At 37.4% G+C, this 24,209-nt stretch overlaps 1 protein-coding gene across 5 annotated transcripts in view; it reads right to left on the bottom strand.

Moving 5' to 3' along the window:
* Window positions 1-24,209, bottom strand: part of Mtus1 (microtubule associated scaffold protein 1) — a 141,644-nt gene that overhangs the window by 57,963 nt on the left and 59,472 nt on the right. For 4 of the 5 annotated variants that reach the window (XM_071610433.1, XM_071610434.1, XM_027954691.3 and 1 more), the window contains exons 4-6: window positions 10,451-10,612; window positions 3,394-3,525; window positions 643-681 (exon numbers count right to left, since the gene is read on the bottom strand). In XM_071610433.1, coding sequence (XP_071466534.1) covers window positions 643-681; window positions 3,394-3,525; window positions 10,451-10,612 — 333 coding nt within the window. Of the gene's footprint in view, window positions 1-642; window positions 682-3,393; window positions 3,526-8,378; window positions 8,569-10,450; window positions 10,613-24,209 lie in introns of those variants that run through there. The other variant, XM_027954695.3, reaches the window with a different exon arrangement.

Raw genomic sequence — 24,209 nt, forward strand, 5'->3', positions numbered from 1 at the left:
TCTGACTTTGAGACACAAAAGTTTTTGATTCTATGTGATTCAAATGACTGAAGTTACAGGCCACTGGAGAGAGATGTGTGCCCAACAGAAAAATGTAAGCTGCTGAGCTGACAAAAGGAGCTAAAACCAGATTTGGAGACTATTCAGCAATTTAAGATTAAGCAATTTAAGATTATCCAATTCGGATATCCAATTTGGATAATTTGGAAAAAAAATTTGGATAATTTGGCAACTGGCATGAAGCTATAAGACACTACAAGAAAACCGTGAGGACTCTGCTTATCAGTGTTTCTAGCACATAACCATCTGCCAATTACTAGTTAAAACTAGCTGCCATATTCTACCTAGGGAACTTTCAGAGTTCATATGAACCATATTAACAAAATCATTTTTTTAAACTGAAATTACCCATTATTTATAAAATGTCCTTTAACGTATCAGGTGTCTTGTCAATCATGTTCCCCAAATATTAACAATCTGCAGGTCCACATCACAAGCAGTTATTTATACCTCAAAGTCTAAAATTCTATTTATAAGCATACGAGTGAGCAATTGCTTTAAATAAATTTAAGTAATTTTAATGATAACATGACTTAATAAAAAGATTCTTTTTCTCCATCAATATTTAAAGTGGTCACTCACCTGTATTGAAAGCTGTAAATAGGTTTTTTCTTGAAGGACCTAAAACATAAAAGAAATATATGTAAAATGCACATATATTTTATTGGAAATACCACACAAAAACCAAACTATTTTGTAATAAGAATGGTTTTATTTTCAAAAACAATCCATTAACCTAAACTTTAGGTTTCAGGTAAGAAATACTACTGAGATGAAATCACTTTTTATCAAGCATGTTTTAAGTAAATGATATTCCAAGTGTAATCCAAAATAATAGTTTAAGAGTGATATGAACTCATCACAAATTACAGTTTTTAAGTGGGCAGTTTTAATGGGCCAAGCCACATTATTTTTAAAAAATCAAGAACAGCTAAAGTTCATTTTTTTAATGTCACTGAACTATGAAAAGTAAATGGATGTGCAGATTATTTAAAAAACAGTACTGAATGCACACATTTTCTAAGCACATAGTATTATCTCCCATTGCTATCAGGGCAAAGGGGCCAGACTTTTTATAAAAGACTAGTGTGCCTTCTCAAAGTGCCAACTTCTATTCAGTTGTGAAGAAAAGCACACTTAATGCATTTTCTCCAAACTGATACAGTATAAAATACAACCAGGAATGGCAACTGGCAGAAGAAAACTGCGAGGACTCTGATTATCAGTATTTCTAGCCCATAACCATCTGCCAATTACCAGTTAAAACTAGCTGCCATATTCTATCTAGGGAACTTTAGAAGATGATTATCTCTTCAAATATGTGACCGTTATAAATGGAAAGCACTGATTCCCCTTCAAATCAAACCTCTGTGATATAAAACTTATAAATTCAATGGTGAGGTACTTCAGAATACTGGAGTTCCCTGGTCCACAAAGTCATCAGGGGAAGCTCTAAGTTTTTTTTTTCTGAAAGTTACCACAGTATCAGAGTTTGACAGTTGTTTTTTTTTTTTTTTTCAGTCACTGTTGTGCACATTATGGGGTTTTATCATCATCAATAAAAACTACAATTCACATCCTGATGCTATCCCAGGAAAGGGCCATTTGACGCCTCAGAAATGTATTTAAGAGCATGGACAAATGAGAAACGGATGGCACACTCAAGAATTTTTGTTCTAATACTTGCAATTGTCTCTTCAATTAGGTAGCAAGAAGAAAGTGTTGATAAACAGTCAATAGGTCCATTACCTTTAAGTTACCACATGATCACACACACACACACACACACACACACACACACACGAATACACGGAGATATATACATACAGACACACACACACACACACATGCACAAATACACTAAACTGTTCAGAATGCTGAGCAATGGATACTCTCATACTACTGTTAGAGAGTAACTCCTTTTTAGAAAGTTACTTAGAAATACATACTAACAAAGAGATTCATACAGTTAAACCTAGTAATTCTCCTTTCAAGAATATCAGGAGGAAGTAATTAGAATCTGAAACAATGAGCAATGATTCATATTGAAAGATGTTCATCTCAGTATTATGTACCACAATAGAAGTCAGATACTATCCAATATAAACTAACTAGACCACCATACAATGGAAAGTACATCACCATTAAAAGTGAAAGAAACTCTCACAATATACTATTAATTACTAAAAAGCAAGATACTAAAGGATGAATACACTATGATCTTGATATTGTTGAAACAAAAACAAAACCTTGTTTATATATATAGGAAAACAATTAGAAGGAAATGTAACGGTAATTGGTGGCTGACAGAATCAACAAAGACTTTTCATGTTTCTGTTTTCCAAATTCTCTAATATAAAAACAGGTCTCATTTTGTGGGTTGATTCTCTCATTTACATTTATTCTTTCAGTTAAGCAATCTTTCAATTCACTAAGAACAAAGAAGACTTTTTTCTGATTTGTTATATATGACAATGGAATGTCACATTTCGTATTACATATATAAAGCACAATTGTTCATATCTCTGGTTGTATACAAAGTATGTTCACACTATTCGTGTCTTCATACATGTACTTTGGATAATGATGTCCACCACATTCCACCACCATTTCTAACTCGGTGTCCCCTCCTTCCTCTCCCACCTCCCTACCCTATTCCTCCCATCTCCCCCTCCCTATCTCATATGAAACAGCTTGATGCTGTTTGTTTTATTGAATCATAATAATAGCCATTACTTATCAGGTGGTTAGTATGTGCCCAATACTGTTAGAACAAGGAAGACTTCTGATGTGTGTTATACCCACTGTGAGAAACTTATGTGAAAACATTGCATGTGAAGTATATACATGTGAAGAATATATAAGCATGTTTTATAAACCCAAAGAATTATTCTTAGCAGCTACAGCAATTATAGTGAGTGACATAGGAAAGATTAGAGATAAAGAGCAGAGAGAAATGAACATGGTCTTGGAACAAAGATAAGAAATTAATAACCATGAAACATTGACAGACAGAAAGCAAATCAAATTTCTACTCCTTTATGTCTCATGCTCTAGAGTGTTACAATAATTTAACTCTTAACTTTTGCTACTTTCACCTTATACCCTTCTTTTACCTGTGGACTTTTATATAACAGGTTTTATTTACAGAACCTACTAAATCTCATAACAAGAACAACTCTCTCAGTGTCAAATGTATTCTATCTCTTTATTCAATACCTTTTTTTTTTTTAATGCGAAATATACCATAAACCTAATTGTCAAATTTTAACTTCCTACAAGTCAAGGACTCTACATGTCTTACTCTCCTTCTATCCATACTAAAGACCATACCTTTTGGAGGAGTTTTTAGCAAGTGCACATGAGCTCTGGGTACCAAAGGCTTCAAATATAAGGATCCTGAGCCATTCTGAAATGCTGGTTTTGGAGGTTTCTCCTCATACTTGATGGCAGCAGCATTACCAGCTGTAATAAAATAGAAAAGTACTTTTCATAAGTAAATAAAGTATCAATCTTTCACAGTTACTCCTTCTTCCTTGAATCAACAAATGCTCATTGAGCACCTATAATGTGCCGGTCATTAATGAGTGTTGGATATACAAAGGGAGTTCATGTTTTCAATCTTGTATCTTCAAGGACACAAAGTAATGCTATAACCAGTGTGACCATACATTCTGGCTTGCCTGGCATTATCCAAGTTTATGCATCTTGTACAGTTCAACTTTCATCCCAGATAAAAATTGGGAGGTAGATTCTATGGCTACCCATGCTACGTAACAATCATGCCCAAGGTGCAGACAGGAGAAGCATACATCTCCACAGGTACAAGGCAGAGTACAGCTAGCCAGCTACATTAATGACACAAGAACAATCAGACAAAACTCTAAATTCCAACATGAGATCTGGTTATGATCCCTTGTTGCTGCAGCAAGAATCTGAAATGCCAACAGCTGATCTCTTATAAAGGTGCCTAGCCCCAAAGCAAAAAAGATCAAAGGGACTCCGACCTAAATAAAAATCACCTTCTATATTACATGGAAAAGTTTCTCCTCTACCAATAGACTTGATTTTTTATTTTTATTTTTTAAATTTGTTTTAGTTGTAGATAAACACAATATTTTTATTTTATTTATTTATGTGGTGCTGAGGATCGAACCCAGTGCCTCTGCATGCGAGGCAAGCGCTCAACCACTGAGCCACAACCCCAGCCCGATTTTTTATTGTTTTTAAATAATTTTCAACATCTAATGCTACTCTGCTATTCGGCCCTATGTTAACACATTTCTTAATTACCTCTTTGATGCCTTCCCTCACCTTACACTTTCAGCAAAGGTTAAGATGTTTACCTTGTTTACAAATACATTATCAATGTGAAGATAGCTAGAAAGTTTTTGTAGGCAAAACTATCCTAATTCCTACAATAGTGCTCATAACTGTCACACTGGAAACTTGTTAAAAAAAAAAAAAAAAACAATTATGCTCCCCTGATCCTCATCCAATTCTTGTACAATAAGCCGTCTGTGAATTCTTCTTGTGCACAGATAACTTTTCTAATATTAGGTCAAATCACTCAGAGCCTTCCCTCCTACTGACAAGCTACTGTCACTTTCCTGACCTTTTCTCCAATTCTCACCTTCCCCAGCACCTAGAGCCTGTTTTTCCAAAAGTTGACAGGAAGCTAAGGGAAATGACAGACCTAAAGGTGCTACTACTGTAAAATTCAACATCACTTTCTAGTAGATGTACAGGGAATGTTATAGTCTTAAAATGACAGACTCAAAATTTCATAGGTTATGTTCTAATAAAATGGTTATCAGGCTTCAATGAGCATTCCAGTTTTTGTAAAATTGAATCCAATAAAGGAAGAAAATGATGTTATTAGAATCTTAACCATGATTAATAACAATTAGGATTTTAGTCTTGCTTTTCTGTAAGCAATTTTTGTTATATTTAGCAGCAAACAAATCAAGCCGAGTGTTCCATTAAATTTATGAAAATAATATAAAACTGTATGATTCTGCATTCATGCTTTTCTTCTCTAAGCTTTAGACCTGCACTTCGCAAAAGAATTTAGTAAAAATATTTCTTACTGAAGCAAAGGACATATTTGTCATGAGGTGTGACATTCATGTCTGCTAATTCTCTATCATATGCAAAACAAGCTCAATACAACAGCCCCTAGCACCAGATCCCTCATCAGCTTTGGGACATACAAGAATTAAAACTCATATTTCAAGCATAAAATGTCTGCATCTTACTCAGATACAAACACATTTGTATCTTTATGGCTTACTTACATATTTAGGTAAAAATATACATATATACTGTATGGTGATCCATTATATATGCATCCCACTTAGTGAGGCAAATTGTTACCCCGAACATACTTTTATGACCCAACACCCAAATACCTTTCAATTCTCAAAACATTCTACTCCAGCTGGCTCTTGCTTTTTAGTCAATGCCATCTTGAAGGATGAGGCATGATGCCCTTAAAATATTTCTCCTACTTTCTATTTTGGTTCCTAACATGGCAGCATGGTATCCTGATGCTATCTAAACATTTCCTCATCCAGAGTTATTATTCCCAGATGAGGAACTCTTTGGTGGCAATGATATAGTAAGAGAAACATAACCAATGTTCAAGCAATGGAACCAGGAGCTGGGATATTCAAGCTCTGGTCCTGACTTGGCCACTGCCTCCCTGTGCTATAACACATGGACCCACCAACCCATCACGGTACTCAGACCTACGAAGGCCAGATGCATCCTCAGAATCATCCTAGCACAGTGCTCCTGGGGCCTTGACCACCCCAGGACACTTGAACTGTGGATTCAATATGTGAATTCTACATGTGATCACTCAAGTCTCAGCTCTAATATGTAGTTTTAGAATTATGTTGTCATCTTTAGTCCTATCTAAATTATGCTGAAGTAATGGACTCTCTGGAATATTTATTTTCATTTCCCCAAGGCAAAATGTGCTTCACATGAAATGAGAGAGAGAGAAAAAACAATCAAAAAAGAAAATGAAACAATCTTCTCAAAGTCTAAGCAGAAGAAATAATTTTACTTTTAGAAAAAGGATTTATCAGGGGCTGGGACTGTAGCTCAGCCTAGCATGCACAAGACCCTCAGTTTAATTCCCAGCACTGCAAAGCAACCAAACAACAAAAATAACAAAAACTTATCAGTCCAGTTTATGTGTAAATTAACTACATTCTAGCATATATTTGAAATTAGTGTGGTTTTTTGTTTACTGAATTATGTATATACACACAGAGCCAACCTTCTGTTCATTTCTTGAATTTTTTTGTGAATCAGTTTCACACTCCCCACTGTGCCAGATCATCTGCCCGCCTGGCTTAAAATCAAATCACTACTGAAAGCCTAAGCTTTAGGATTTCAAAAGCAAAATATTCAACTTTGTAATAATGAGAATGTCTCACATATACATCAGAAAAACAAGGGGAACAAAAAAGTGTTCTGGATTAAATTTCCATATTAAACAGTCCACACATAAGTGCATAAGTAGAAATGTAGCTTGTGATGCAGAGCTGGCTGCCTCTCCCAGCCTCGTCACCTATGGCAGACATTACTAGTCAAACAAAGCTTCCCCTCGGAGCCTGGAAGCAGCCTGAGAAAGTGGCAGCATTGCACTTCCTGGAGATTCTTATCAACTGACCAATGTTGGCGGGCAAGTTCATACTCACTTGCCATTTTCCTGCCATGACAACCAAACAAAAAACAGGGTAAACAAGACTCCTTCTCTCTACCGGCTTAATCACCTGAACAACTCAGAGAACACCCTCCTTCCAAACTATCAGGCACCCTCTTATTGCAATGAAGGCAATAAAGTCAGTCAGACATTCGCTGCAAATGGCTTCTGAAGATGATCTAGCCCTTCCCCTCTCATTCCTCAGATGAGAAGACTGAGGCAAAGAGAACGATCATCCAACTTCACCAGAACTGGCAGGAAAACTAGGATGAACTTGAGGTGAGTGTCCTTTTCTATGTGCCACCCCTACCCCGCATCCAGACAGCCAGGGCTAGCCATAAAGGTGATAGAAAAGAACACCTATTTCTTTATTTAGTCTTCTGATCTATTTCCAAGAGAATGCAAACAGCTTCAGTTTGCATCTCATACATTGCCCTGCACCATCTGCCCTCAAAAATAAACATGCTTTTGTGGCCGAAGTGAAAAGGGAAGGAAGTCTCTGGACTTCAGATTCCTGCCAATGTGGCAAAATTGTACACTCTCTCAAGACCTAAATTGCACAATGCTCTATAAACCTTCAACTGTATTCAACACCCAGAATATATCATTTATCCTTATCCAATTACTTTAAAGGTCTTAAAAACTGGATGCTAGGTACCTGACTCTAAAAAGAGCTTATGATATTTAACCTCAATAAATGAGTGTGTCTGGTTATAGAAACTATTGTGCAATGTTTTATGCTAATATCCAAAGGAAACCATCTTCATGACTTTCAATCTTTCTATGTTTAAAAACGTACACATATAAAATGCCCGCCAAAACTCTGAAATAAGAAAAATTATTGTCTTACACACATCTTCATTCATTTATGTTATTTCTATAGGGTCCCAAAGTACTGAGGACTAGATGCTAACTTCACAATAGCACTACACTACACCTCAGAAGTTCTTAAATGATGCTGCCACCATTTGTCACATCACAAAGAAATGAACAAAGCAAAAAAACAACATCCTTTAAAAGGGTTCAAATGCTTAAGCCAATAAGAATCAAAACATTAATCAATAGATTATTTCCTAACATGACCCTCCATTTTGAGAAGCAGGAAAATTCCAAATCTAAATTAGTTTTTGCATATCTTGAGGTAGTCTTTAAAAATTTGCACATTTAGTACTTTTATATGAAACACGTGTTAATTATAATTGAAGAAATTAATCAAAGATGTGATGTTTCAATTTTAATTGTAGTGAAGTATTTTTCTATATTTGTACAACCACAAACTACATATACAAAAGCTACTAATAAGAAATTAAACTATCAAATAGTCTTTGAGAATAGCATCATTTTATATGCCAAGAATACTGACAATGCTTCTAAATTACATTTAATAAGAATCTCAAAATACACAAAATATACAATGAAATTTGTTCTATACAGAAGTATTCACATCTTAAATATATTTAAATATGCCTAAGAAATACTATAGTTAACACAAATTACAAGTTACAAAGATAACAATCAAGAGGTCCTAAGACCAATTTATTGAATAGACATTCAAGCATGCTTACAAAGAAAAGAATCAAACCAGAAATCATCGACCTACTTCTTTTCCCAGTAAACGTGGCTAACAAAGGGATTATACAAAGGCTGTAGGATCCCACGACCAGCAGTGTCAATAAGGTAGCATCATAGTGCCTCTCTGAACCAGCCGGTGGGGTGAGTGAAGAATTGATAAAGATTTTTGAAGAAATATCAGTTTCTGTACAACTGCGAAATCCTCCTGGTACAGTCATTTAAAAGGATCAAAGCAAGCTCAATCAGGAAAAACTGCAGCCATGCTCACTCTCGTGTCCCTCATGCTTGCTCTTAGTGAATTAGAATGGAGGGGAGAAAAAAAAAAAAAAATCTGTGCGCTCCAAGGCACTACACAAAACAGATTAAACCAGCTAGCAAATCAAACTAAGAAAGAGACTCACTGATTTGAATGCTTAATCTGCAACAGAGACACATCGCCACTAGACAGCTCTGTGGGTGTATGGTGAACCCCTTTGTTAACAGACAAAAAGGAATGACAAAAGCATTTTACAGCCTCCTTAGGAGTGTCAGACATGGTCCTGAGGCAGTGTCCAAGCCAACATGGCTGTCGATGGAAAACGCTGGGTGACAGCACTAGAAAATGCATCTGCTTCCAGTCCAGCGTCACGACAAACCCTATCTCTGCGGGTACTTGGTGATTCTGTTTTGGCAGTTTGTTTTTAAAATTCACACTGTAGAACAAAGAAGGCTGGAAGGGAAATAATCTTAAAATAATACACGTGTGAATTACCTTTTCAAATTCTGAGAATAATCGGTTGCATGCAAACCCTTCTGATGTTTGCCCCAAATTCAACTAATAAATAGATCATAATCCTGTTAAGATTTAGATAATATATTCCAGTATTGCTAATGTGTTCATTTGCTGCTACTTAAATTTGTGTATGAGACCAGCTACTGCTGTTTAAGTGACTTGTCAGAAATGTGCTGTCATTATCTCAATGACTGATCCTTCATAAACCATTCTGTCACATACCTGCTGTGTGACTTTGGACCTGTAACAACATCTCTGAGCTTCAACTATTTCATATATAAAAACAAGATAACGGACGTCATTTGAGGGAAAAATATGAAATAATGTATAGTAGCCCTGCTACTATTTTATATTCAGAAAGATTCAATAAGCATTATTCCACTTTGTCCTTATCTCCTCACCAAAAAGAAGAAACTGATTTGGTCTTAAAAGGGAGAGAATCCTCCACTCCTCCCCACATGTTTGTATCTTGTTTTACCTGATATTTTGATCACAAATGTAAATGTCTTCTTTCTCCTCAATTACTTTTTAAAATTTGTTCATTTTAGTTATACATGACAATAAAATGTATTGTGACACTGTATATATGTATGGGTCTCCTCAACTACGTGTTACAGTAAGGACCGTTTCATTGATATCCTGTATTCCTCACTACACCTATCATGATGGGGTCTGGGCAGAGTAGGCACTCCAAGAGGGTCTGAATTAGTTCACAAATTATTTTGTGAGTTAATTTGAGGAGGAAATGAAAAAATAAGTGCTGAATCCATTACATTTTTCAAATGAAAAGGAAAGCTTAATTAATTTGCTTTACTAATTAACTTTTTACACAGAAAACAGAAGAACTTTAAAAATATGCTCTATTTCAATTATTTAGAATTAGGCTTGAAGTTACAGCATATTAGTTATACTGCATGAATCTAGCATCTAAAGTAAAAGTTATACAAAATACATCTACAAGAAAGTCTTTTACAATCTCTCTGAGCTCCACTTGGGTTCCAAGAGCCTCTACATTGCTATTCTTTTGTTAAACCCCAAAATACCACTGACTGAAATGATGCTTTTCAGACTCCTTCATGAAAAAACACAACAGGTGCCTCAACACATCATCATTTCAGTGCTTCAAAGCACATTCATCAACAGAGAATGTTTAATAAAGAATTCATACTCCCTGCCAAACTTTCTGAACAATTCCAAAGAAGCATTATGCAGATTTTCTCCTAAATACAGAATCAAAAATTCTACTACTTGTTTATAGAGCATTGTTTTTTAAAAATATATAAATACTGTTCCAACCACCCCCCAATTTTGACAGGAGAGCAACTTACAATTAGTGCTGTAGGTGCTCAGATCACTGTGGGTGCTGGCAATGGACCGGCTGCTTCCTGTCCTCCGCAGCACAGAACTTTTCACAGATGCCTTGGATTTGGGAAGTGGCCTAGGCAAGTTCACCCAAGATGGCTGTGCAGATTTCAAGCATGTAGGTTTTCCTTGGGATTTAAAAAAAGAAAAAAGCGCATTTCATTTTGAAAGCTGGCACATTCGGTTTTGTAAACTCAAACTTCTTCACTATCTGCAGAGTCGGAATACAAAATGAATATTCAGGATCATGTAACTTCAGATGAAGGATGAAAGCTTCACCCAGGCTTTTTATTTTCAAGGCTTTAGAGACAGAAGAGCATAAATGAGGAGGCAATCAGGCTATGAGAAGTGTGGCTGTAACCCTGCACCCTGAAGTAACTGACGTGCACGCGTCCTCTCTGAAGTAGAAAACAGATCAGAGAATCTTGTGAGAAAGCTTTCAGCAAAGTTGAAATCAAAGCAGAAACAAATTGATATGAACCCCCTCCGTACATTAATACAAAAATAAATGACTCAATGCACATGTTAGGCTACCAAATAAACTATAAAAGTGAAAAATTTTAAAGCAACCAAAACAGAAACACCAATTTGATCTGAGAAAAAATTCATTTGGAAAATGCCTAATGCCTAACACCAGGTGGTGCTACATTATTAGTATTTTTAAGATCCACCTCTTCATCTTTACTCACCAGCTTGCCAAACATACCACACCACACTTTCTAAACTCTTCCTTGTGGCAAGTTTCCACTTACTTGTGAAATATGCATGTTTCCTATCCTCAGACATCTTTGAAGGCACACCATGCTTATGCTCAGACCTACTACTAAAGGCACGAGCACAGCCCAAGCTCAAGTATTTGATCACAACTCTCTTCAAACTCATTTTCTTAAAGAGTCTCTTTTATTTACTTTACTCCATGCCTTACACAGATGAATCCCAAATTCTCACCTGCAGCACCACCCACCTGGATCCCAGTGCCACTCAGGTTTTAAATTCCTTTTTGGGTGTTTCAACTCCCATCTGTATATGCTAGATTCTAGCTCCACTTTTCCTTTTTCACAAGCCCAAAACATTGCAATGGTGTTTTTTCCTCAGATCCCCATACCATCGGTCACTCTATGCAACTAGTATCACCAAGGACACCAAGGGTAGAAAAAGACCTTTGAAGAAAATATTGTCATGTTTTACCAATGGCACCACAAGTGAGTAAAATCATGCTCATTCCCTTATCTTAGGGATTTCAGTAATAAAAATCACATCTTAATGGAGAAAAAAAAAACCCAGCTCCTTAGGTCAGGCGTCTGAAGCCTCCAACAGGAAGCCTCCCCATCACCAGCCTCACCCCATAGTGTTCTTGTATATCAGTGTTTGCTCTGCTCCATTCAACCCAGTGTTCTGACATCAGGATACAGATACACCATGTGTTATTACACTTGGTTGAGCACACCATTTCTATCCTTCCATCACTTCCAACTCTATCACCTTTATCTCCTGAACATGAAAATTAAGGTCATGACCCCAAGCTAAAGTTTGGGATTTCCCACTATCTACAATATGCTGACATTTTAAATTCTCTTAATTAATATTTAATTTTAAGTGCATAAAAGGGAGTCCTAGGATTGGTTTCTACCAAGTTCTGTTCCCTTGTTCCCCTGCCCTCTACATACACACATACACATACACACATACACACACACACACACCCTTATTTGTCTTTTTCCAGGTCATTCTACTCTATTCTCCTCTTATGCCCTCTGTGTGACTGAACTGGGCTCCCTCACCCAGTTCCCATTTCTGCCCTGTGAATACAGGGTCAGCTGATAATTCTCTCATAAATCCTTGCTAGGACACACTTACATCTCCACTCTAGGTCTACTGATCCATAACCTGCATTTTAACAAGGTCCCCAGATAATGAAAACACACATTAAATTTCAGAAGTGCTGCTGACAATCCTAAGGATGTTGAGCCTCTCCTGCCAGGGCACCCTTCCCTGTGAGGTCCACCCCTTGCCTTGCGCTCACCCCACACGCCTGCTTCTGCCACCAACTAATTCCACAGGTCTCCTAGACTACTTGCTAAGGTCCCTGAGAACAGGAAGAATGTCTTATTCAAATCTGTAGCTTAGACCTAGCACTGGTGTGGAGTAAGGAGTGAGAACACGTGTTTGCTGAATTGACTTTTCTTTCAATGCCAAGAGTAAATAATAAATGTGGATAACGTGTTCCCTCATCATCCACATGAAAGCATGAAGCACTGTACCCCTCTGAACAAGCCTCTTCAGTCCTTTAAAATGGTTAGCAAATATCGGATATTCAAATACCTATCTGATCTTTCATTTATATTTGCCATCAGTTTTACTAGCTTTTAGAGGAAAGGAAAAATTGATTTGGGGAATAAAAATTTACCAAACTATTACACCTTCAGCAGAAACGTTCTAATGAATCATCATCAGAAATAGTGAGCAGGGCTGGGCAAGTAACAGATTAAAATTTCCGGGGCCAGAGCTCCAATGTAGTCAAGGCTCAACAGGTTTTGAAGTCACTTATTCTTCAGAAAGGTATGCTTCACAGAACTGCTTCTGAAAGCATTGTAAGTTTACAGACTCAGCATGCCTCAGAATTACTAGAGACCTGGACCTTTACTGATTCTACACATAGCCTACACCAAAAGTGCACTTATCCCGGAGCCCAAATGTCATTCCAAGTCTCCATGTCCCTCCCCTCTACCTAATGGCAACTTGTAGTCCCTGCAAAGTCTGCTGGAAAAAGAAAAAAAGCCATCTTTATTCCATCATTATAATAAGCAATAAGGGTAGTAAGTAATGCCTTTCACCAAAAGATTAGCTCTTTTTAAATTTAGTGGGGGGTTTTGTTTGTTTTGTTTTATTAAGATGGGGTCTCACTATGTTGCCCAGGCTGTCCTTCACTCCTAGGTTCAAGTTATCTTCCTGCCTGAGCCTCCCAAGGCCTGGGACTACAGGGGCACACTACCACACAGCTCTCCTAGCTAGTTCTTTTGATGCTGAGAATAATCCTAGTGGTATATTATTATTACAATCCCAGTTTATAGATAAGAGAACTAGGTGGTTAAAGGGGTTACTTGGATCACATGTCTAACTAGTGTCAGTGAGTCAGAATCCCTAACCACCAGCCCAATGTTCCCTCTGCTGTGCACAAAAAAGCAGCATCACATTTAAAGGAAGAAGAACAAGGCTTGTGGGCAAATTCAAAATTTGAGCTCTCCCTCTTAATAGGAGAAAGCTCTTACAGTAGAATGGTAAACAGAGTGGGCATACACCAAAGACCTTAACCATTCACCAAAGTACTAATGTTTAATAGTAAAGTTGACCTAAAGTAGTTATATAAGTGGATCTCATATAAAGAAGTAGTAAAGCATACACATCATCAGCAATATTGAAAGAAAGACAAGGCAACACTGAGCTAATTGAGGGACTATATTAATCTAAGCACCAAAATCTCCAACAAGTGAAATCAATATGAAACTTCTCTTAAAGTTCTGAAAAAAAAAAAAAAAAAGACTTTTATGGGTTCACATCACATCAGGTAACATATCCTGATGTAAAGGGTAAAAAGATTTAAGATCAACCTATGGATATATTATTGACCATAGTCATTTATTTTAAGCTTACACATTTGGCATAGACTTATATCCAGACAACAGATTTGTTTTGATTCTATGAATTATAACCATCTGTTGCCTGGGGAAAAAGAAAAAAACATTTGTACTTTGCCTTATGTTATAACAGAGTCTATTGGATTTGAAGCATACATGTTTTCCTCTAGCACCGAACTTACTAGGAAAGCCATCTTAGAACACCTGATTGAGAGCTCTGTATACAACAATTATGTTAAAGCACTGAAAAACTGCATTCAGCATTGGAAAACTGACTTGGCTGTTCTTTACAGTTGATAAAAAAAAAATAATGGGTTTTGGAGATTCAATTATCTAAATATAAAAATATTAACTCCTATATTACCTACATTAGAAGACATAGTTCATCTTAATAAATATATAGACAATGGATTTATGTGAAAGTGTGTGTTACACAAGTATATACTTGCTTACCCAGTAAAGTAACTGTAACTAATCATAAAGTTTAAATGTGTGGTGATAGAAACACTTGACATCTTGCCACAGAAATCACTACCACATGTTTGCAGGGAAAATTATAAACTGCTAGCAAAATCCTTATGTCTTTTTATTAGATATGCTGTTGTGTAGCTTGCACTCCTTGGTAGGAGCACAGAAAAAGAAAATGAGGCTGGAGAGGTGGGTAGTTTCCAGCTGAGAGAGCGGTGGCAGTAGAGGCCATACTGAGAATGTTAGACCTTACTTGCTGGGGGTGAGTGTGGTGAGAAGATGGGGACAGAAGCTATGCAGCCTCTTCAGCACTCCCACCAGGACCTGATCATGCGGTGGTGGAATGCAGAACAGACTGAAGACTTGGAAATCAAGGAAACAAGTAAGAAAAGTCTGGGGCACCTGCCAGGGGTAGAGTGGTGGAAATTTTAACTAGACAATGGAAATTACTGAGGTCAGTTTGTAACATATAAAACTTAATAAGAAATGCACACAGCAGAGTCACTTACTACAAGAGTCAGGAACAGAAAATTCTAAACAGTTAAAATACAAAATTTAAGAATCTGTTTATAATTATAACTTGGGTTCTTTAAATGTAACCACATAGAGAAAGTGACCTTTGTAGTAATTGTGTACAGCAGCTCAGAAGTATAATAAAATTAAAGTCTACCCAAAACAATAAAAAATTAACAATTTTTGGGAAAATGAATTACAGTGGCTACAGGTTCATTTCCAACTCATACTTTCACTAACAATAATGGACATGTCTACAAACTTAGCTTCAGTGAAAATGTTTTAGTGTGTAAACATTGTTTAAATAAACAAGATATGTGGCCTAGAAAATAGACACTACACAATACCAACAGGTTTTTCATCTACCAGGAAGATAGAAGAATGGTCCTTTAGCAAGGATGAACAGTTGCACATACACAGCTTTCTGTGAAGAAGTTCACTAAAAAGTGGTAATCCCATGTGAAAAGTATAAAAAATAGGAAAATAAGAAGTTTAAATAAGTATATGTTAAACATGCACTAAATTAATATTTTAATTGAATGCTATTCCAATAAAGTATTTTTAAAAGAGCAATTAAGTTTTTAAAAAACTTTAGTCTGTAATTAAGATAAAAATAGCCAAAAATTCCATAACAGAAAAATGAGAAATCCACAACTCAAGAACAAACCAAACAATTCAATTTAAAAATGGGCAAAGGATTTGAACAAACATTTCTCCAAAGAAAATATACAAATGGCCAACGGGCACATTCAAATATACTCATCATCACTAGTCATTAGGGAAATGCAAATCAAACCACAATGATACAACCTCACATCCATTAGGACAACTATTATAAAAAACAACAAGTATTGGCAAGAATGTGGAGAAAGTAAAACCATTGTACATTGTTTATAGGAATACGATAGGGTGTAACTGCTATGGAAAACAGTGTGGCGGTTCTCCAAAGAATTAAACATGGTGTTTCCATATGTCCAGCAATTCCGCATCTAGACGTACAACCAGAATGAAAGCAGGGATTTGAACTGGTATCTGAACGCCCAAACCCAAAGCTGCATTACTGACAATAGCCAAAAGTGGAACCAACTCAGAGAGTTCACAAAGAGAGGAATGAACAAAACGTGGTACATAAATACAATGGATTATTATTCAGCCTTTAACAAGAGGGAAATTTTGACGCATGCTACACACCTGCATGATCCTTGAAGACACAATGCTAGGTTACCTATGGTAGTTACAAAAGTACGAATATTGTAAGACCCCCCTTTTCAAATCACAGGGACAGAAAGCAGAATGTTGGATGCCAGGGGTTGGGAGAAGGAGAAACTTGGGAGTTATGGTTTAATGGATACAGAATTCCAGTTGAGGCAGATACAAAAAGTTCTGAAGATGGACAGAGCACAACAATATGACTGTCCTTACTCCACAAAAAAACAGCATATTTTTTAAAAGGCTAAAATGGCAATTCTACATGGTGTAAATTTTACTGTAATCTTCAAAATATATAAAAAGGAATTTGTGCAACTAGTTGATAAGGCATATTATTTAAGCATAAAATAGTCAATTGTGGGCCTAAAACTGCATTGACAGATTAATAACCTAGTTATTAATAAACATTGACAATATAAGAAGTCAGGATAGGACAAAGGAGATAATTTAAAATCACAAAATGAATTTATTTGTGGTATTAAGATATTTTAATTTCAAAGAGTTAAAATTTGAACTGGACACAGTGGCGCATGCTTATGATACTAACTATTCAAGAGATTGAGGCAGGAGGATGACAAGTTGAAGGCCAGCCTCAGCAACTTAGAGATACCCTGTCTCAAAAACAAAAAGGGCCAGGGGAGACTGGAGATGTAACTCAATAGTAGAGTATCCTAGGTCCAATCCCCAATACCATAAATTTAAAAATATATATATTAAAAGTTTTGAGAAGCAGTGTGGGGTAATGGTTAAAATTTGGACAATCTAGACCAGATGGACTGGGTTCAAACCCAACTCCAACATGCACTAGCTATGTGCATGTTACCTACTTTCTCTGAGTTTCTATTTCCTCTCTGTAAGAATGGGGTGATTATAATTGTACTTACCTCATAGGTCCTTGTGAGAGTTAAAGGAGTTTATAATTAAAAAAAAAAAAAAAAAAAAAGAACAGTGCCTGGTACATAATACCATACAAATATTAGCTCCTAGATCTCACCAGCCATCAAAACAAATTAAAATTAGATAAAAAAGTAAAAGGTTTAAAATAAACTATAAAAAATAATTAAATATAGGCCAATCTTCTCTGTGTAGGAAGGTCTTGTTATGCATAAAAACAGGAAAAATTTAGGGAAATGATATATTTGACAGCATAAAAATTTAAATTTTTAAAATCACCACATACAAAATTAAAAGGCATACGGTAAAACAAAGAACAACGACCAGATCAACAAGAATCATATGCTCCAAAAATAAAAGTCAGTAAAAGGAATTTTTTTTTTTTTTTTTAACATAGCCTCAATTTGTCTTACACCCTTCCTGGCTTCCCAATCCCCATCTCCATGGCTCACATCCTATAGAAAGGTTTAAAAGTCAAATAATTGCTTCCTGACCTTTCTTGATGTTTGGAGGGACCATGTGATCCAGTCTGCGCAGATAAGAAGTAAGAATAAGAGTACTGGGAGGTAAGCTGCTGACCAGGATTTTTCCTCCCTGATAAATGTAGAGAGGCATGTCAGGAGAAAACTTCTACTCTGGGACACCAGGATTGGCTTCAGCCTTTGAACACAGTGGCAAGAAGCTGTTACACATGGAATTCTTAGCGACCATATTTTAACTGAAAAGTCACTGAGATTAGCCAATGGGGGTTGAGGCAGGAGGATTGGAAGCCCAGAAAGTAGAAAGATGACATTACTCAATCACTGCAGCTGGATCTGCCTGCCTCTAGACTTCCTGTTAGACACGACCTTCAGGCTTAAACCCATTGGGTGGGTTGTCTGTTATCTGCTGCAAACCATGCTCAACTGCCATATTCTGTCTGATACTTACACAGTTGATCCCTTCTTTCTCCTTGAAAGGCTTATTTACTTGGCTTTGAGGATGCTACACTGGACTGATTACCCTCCTATATTCCTGGCCTTTCTTGGTCTCCTTTATGATTCCTGCTCCTCTTTCCACCCCTTTAAGCTTGGGAGTACCCAAGAGGTACCCTTGACCCACTCCTTCTACACTTACTGTCTTGGTGATCTCATCCAGTCTGGTAACTTTATATATCATTTCTTAAAGAGCTTCTTGCCACTGTGTTCATTTGTTGAATCCCAAATGATATTCCTACACCAAACTTCTTCTATGAACTGTCTTTTATATATCTACTATTCATTGATCTCTGTAATTGAATTCCTGATACCCACCCCCTCAATATCCATGTCTGCATCATTCTTTGCCATCTCAGTTAATGTCAGCACCATCTTTCCACTGCTCACACCAAATGTTTATGGTCATCCTTCACTCCTCTCTTTCACCCCTCAACCAACCAAGTCCTGTTGGCTTTACCTTTGGCACAATCCTGATCCAAGAAACCAGTATCTTCTGTTGTGATTACAGCATCTCCGCATTGCTCCCAAACTCACTTCCATTCAACCTGTTCTCAACTATCAGAGGGGATCCTCTCAAAATCTAAGTCAGGTTTAAAGCCAAAGTCCTTATGATGATTTTCAAGACTCTCTGTGATCTTGCTCTCACTACCTCTCCAACCTCATTTCCCATTTCCCTTTTCCTTACTTCATTCTTTCTATTCCTAGGACACATCAGTCAAGCTCCACTTCAGGATCTTTCCTCTTGCTGTGTGCTCTAACTGGAATAGTCTTCATCTAGATATTCACAAAGCTCTGACTCCTTGAAATTATCAAGATGTAATTTCAAGGAGGGAACATTTTTATCTCGTATTCACCTGATCACCTGAATGCCAAGCACCATCAATTAAAATGAGATATCATTTTGCACCTTCTAAACATGAATACTTGGAAAGAGTGTTAGAAATGTCAAAATACTGGCAAGAGTTTCGGGAAAACTCACATGCTCAGAGTAGGAGCATAGACTTGTATGCCGCTTCTGGCAGGGAACTTGGCAATGAATCTCAAAGCCTTAAACAAAATTCCCCCACCCAGGATCCATCTAGATGAATGTATCCAGGAATTTATCTAACCAGTTTATGTACTTTCAGAGTTCTTCTATGTGGAGTTGTTAAGTATACTAAAAAATAAACTACCTTAATAGTCAAAACATCTGAAGAAATAAACTGTTCCTACTATGAAGATACAGTTGAATGAGTTACAGTTTGAGTGAGTCCCCCAAAGTAATTGTGTTGAAAACTTAAACTCCAATGCAACATGGTAGGGAGGCGGGGCCTAATGAGAGGTCATGAGGGCCCTGACCTTAGGAATACACCAATGATATCTTGGGTTAGTTATAGGAGAGTAGGCTTTTACAAAAGTGAGTTGGACCCCATCTGCCTACTTATTCTTGCATGCCCTCTTGCTTTTCTGCCTTCTACCATGAAATGAGGCCAGTGCCAGGATCTTGGACTTCCCAATCTCCAGACTGCGAGTCAAATAAATTTCTATTGTTTATAAATTACCCAGTTGGTAGCATTCTGTTACAGAAATACAGACTAAGACAATAGCACCTTCTCATGATAGAATATTATAGTCATTTAAAACCATGTTACTAAGAAAAATGTAAGAATCTAAGAAAACAGGAAACATACCCTTAAAAAGAAAAATCTTCGAACTAGGTACCTACTGGCTATTAGGCATAGGCTTTTATTTATTTATTTTTTCTTTTTGGAGACAAGGCCTGTGTTACTAAGGCTGGTCTCAAACTCCTGGGCTCAAGTGATCCTCTGGCATAGCTGGGACCACAAGTGCCTGTCACTGTGCCCAGCTAGAAATGAGATTTCTAAAACAGTATAAACTGTCCCCATTAAATGTGTGTAAACATGTGCAAAAAGAAAAAGCACTGAATAGTTATAAATTCTGATGTTGAAAGCTATTTGGTGGTAGTAAGGTGAAGGGTCATTTTTGTTTCTTTTTTCCTTCTGATTTTTCACTTAAAATAACCTGCTGGGAAGCTGGCAGTAGACACTTGACAAATAAATTCAATCCCCAGTACCAAAATAAATAAATAAATAAATTACTGGAATTGACTAATTCAAGATAGACAAGGGGTAGAATAAGGTTTGCCTTGCTTGGAACGATGCCCCCACGTTCCTTTCATGAACTTAAAAGACCTAAACTCTGTCTTGTCTTTGTTGATCGCCAGAATACTATTCCACGGTGTCCTAACTGACCATCCGCCCTCTTCAGTATTTCTACACATCTGTTCCAACTTGGTCATCAGTCTTCATGTTATACTCTGAATCCTCCATTTCTGCTTCCTGGTACACCAGCCAATTTCTATTCATACACACACACACACACACACACACACACACAACAAAACCTCAATCCATATGTGTGTTTCTTGTGTTTATTTCTGAGGTCTTAAATGTCAGAAAGCATCAACACTAAACCAAGACTGGCCATTACCAATGTAAGGGCATACATCTCTTATAAAATTACATTTATCATATAGAAAGAATTCCATCAAGTTGGTATTTGCAACGTCAGCCTCTTCTGAGATCCCATTGTTTCTCACTGTGTTTTGTTTTCTCATATCATAGAGACAAATGTGATGAGAAGGACTCACCACCCTCCCCCTTTGTCAACGCCCTGAGGGCGGGAACCATGTCTCGCTCTCTCCACAATCCTCCAGTGTCTGGCATAGGACTTGCATAGTATTCACTCTCAATCTGTGAAGTGAATGAATTACTTTCCAGAGCACAGAATTTTAGTAACTCACTCCATTTCTATATTGTGAAATGTTATTTCAGTATCCCACGTTCTTACCATAGCCAAGATAATACTTTACTAGCAGGATATAAGAAACTGTACTCTGTGTACCCATCACACTGACTTAAATTCCAGGGTAAACTCACAATAGGAAACCACAGCAGCACAGGTGAGTCACAACAAAAACACAGCCAGTCCCAAGAGAGTAGTAATTTGACAGAGAAACAAGAACATTCCACAAAGCAAGGTTTTCACAGTCACTTGAATCACACAGAAGCACAGCACTGAAGGTCCGGACCTAAGGACCTGTTTGTGCCTGGACTTCACAAGAAGTCTAATGCTTTGGGTGCGGATTAACAAAAATAACTTCCTTAGTTACGGGGCTGGGAATTTGCCCACAGCTAAGGGAATGTCTAATCTTCAGAGTATGATAAACCCAGGACTTGGAAGTGCTGCATCCTTTCCCTAGCTACCATGCAAAGATGGACAGGGTCTTCACAAGTTCACCAGTGAGTTTATTTTTTGGCAATGATACCAAGAACTGATAAGAACAGAGGATGGGGATGGGGTGTAGATCAGTGGAAGAGAATGTGTTTAGCATTCACAAAGTCCTGGGTTCAATCTCCAGTGCCAAAAAAGAAAAATGGTAGAAGGCATTTGGCAAGCTTTCTGACTCATTAGGAGCCAAGATTTGTGGGCAGAGCTCCTCTAAGCAGTGAAATCACTGAGATCTCAAGAGTGAGCATCAACTTCCTTTCCTAAGTTTACAAAAGTGAACCAGTCAATAAAATCCACAAACTTGTTTGGAAGAAATCATCAGTCCTCAAAAAAGTGAGCTTGAAAATATGCAAGAAGCTACCCAGCCCATTATCTGCTGCTACTTTTAATGTTCACTCTTAAACCTATTTCATCTTCTAGTACACGCTTCTGCATTCCCCTCTTTATTTCAAAGACATATTTGCCGGGGGCAATGGATGCATTCTGACTATTCTGTTGGGCGGGCTGTCATGCTCATCCCTCTTGCTCAAGATTAGCTGTTTTTCCACAGGCTTCCTCAACCTTGCCACATTTTTACTGTCTTAAACCTCAAACACGTACACACCCCTTTGAGGTGCTCTCCAGTCTTCAATACCTTCAAGGTTAACATCCCTCAAGCCAAACCCCTCATTCTCTGGAGAATCTTCTCTTGCTGCTCTATTCTGTATATCACTTTATGATCTCACTATCTACACAGCCATCAGAAAAAGAATGCTGGTGACACTTGGGACCATTCAGATCTTACTGGACAGTCTTCCTTCAAAATATCTGAAGTACGTGCTCCACTTTCTATTCCGAAATGCTGGCAGGAATCTTAGAATTCTGTGTCTAGACTACTAGAACTGACTTGCCTCAACCTCCTTAGGGCCATCTCTCACTGACCCCAACACATGTTTTGCTCCAGGCATGCTGACCCTGGCCTCACTGGTCCCCAAACACAATATATACTTTCACAACTCAACATCTGAATCTTTGACAACGCCGGCTATTTTATCTGCAGGCAAACCACCACAGGCACATTCCAAGGCTCCTTTGAATGTCCACACTCTTCTCCAGCCTGTCCTTAGTCTGAGCTGGTGTTGTTCCCTTTACTAAGGGCACACAGTGCTCCCTACAAGTCTCCATTCAAATCAAGTCCAGTGGTGTTCCTAAATATGGGCTGAGTAACAGGTAAAGTGTGCTGAACACAAGAATATAAAAATAACTAAACCTGGACTCTATGCTATGGATCTCACAGGTTAGCAGGAGACAGACATGTAAGAAAATAATTACCACACAGCTTGATATGTCACAAAGGTCAGGGCAGTTCTGCCAAGATCTGAAGCATGAAGAGCCTACATTGTATGATTTGCTTGGACACCCCTTTCCACCCTAACCTCCGATTACTGAGGTTCCTAGGAGAGTATATTGGTTTAATCATGTTTATATCCTGAGTCTAGTAGACTCCCAACATGCAGGCCCTCCAAACGTTTCATGAATGGATAAATAAGGGACTTCATAGTGACATATTAAGCATATTCTATGAGTCATTCCACAGACCAATGTCCACCAGAATCATTATTAAGCGAGAAGTATGTGCATTATCTAGAAAAGATCAAGAATTTAGTGATGTTCAAGAAAAGGGAAGATACTTCTCTCTCAAGTGCCTATAGGGTCCTTGCTTTAGCTTATCTTCTTGCACTTCATCATCTTATATACTAAACATTTTATTTAGTTTATTTTCCGACTTCCCTTACTAGAACTTAAGCTGCCCAGGGGCAAGAAATTGTCTCTCTTGTGCACTTCTTCATTGCCAACACTAAGAATCGTTCCTGGCACAAGCAAGCATTCACTGGACAGTTAACATAATGCCCTTTAATGAATAATCCATTCAGATGCAATAATGAAGAAGTAAGTGTGTCAGGGCTGCCACATGCACAGCAAACAGGGGCTAAGAGCACAGATTCTAGGGACAGACTGTCTGGCCCTGTCCCTGTCTCCACCAGTTATCAACTGTGTAACCTCATTAAGCTTTCAAATCTCAAATGCCTCACAGGTAGAGTAGGGGTAATCGTAGTGTCTATTCCTCATGTGCTGTGAGGATTAACTGAGCTCATGCATTTAAGGGAACATAGGATAGTGCCTGGCACATCATAAACAGGTTAACTACCATCAGTATGTTTACAGAAAAAAAATCCAGAGACATAATCTAAATGTGTTTTAATTACATACAAATATAGATGCATCTATTAGCAATATATTAAAGATAGCTTTTAGAATAACTTATTAAGTGATAATTTATGATTTCTAGTAATTAATTCTATAAATAGGTGAAAATTCTAATTTTGCTCACTTCCTCTCATATTCTCACTTAAAAAAAGGTTTTAGATACAACAAGAGTTAAAATGATTTTAAATTCCCTTTAACACTAATTAAAAAAAAAAATCAGTTTGCATAAACCAAGCAAGAAGTTGTACCACTCAGGAGGAGAAAAGAGAAATCTGTAACAATAGATGGGTCATTACACGTTTCAGATATTCCACTGTCCTGCAAGGAATTTATTAACCTGCAACAGACTGAAATAAAACAAGAGTTTACCCGTTGTATTTCTCTTTTTCTGGAGAAAGTAAAAGCCAACTCTTTCATGAGACCTTCCTTCCCTTGGGGCCTCTGCCACACCCTCACATATCTATTTGTGTGGCTGAGGCAGGAACACGCAG

Source organism: Marmota flaviventris, chromosome 3 (genome assembly GCF_047511675.1).
Source record: "Marmota flaviventris isolate mMarFla1 chromosome 3, mMarFla1.hap1, whole genome shotgun sequence".
NCBI lineage: Eukaryota > Metazoa > Chordata > Mammalia > Rodentia > Sciuridae > Marmota > Marmota flaviventris.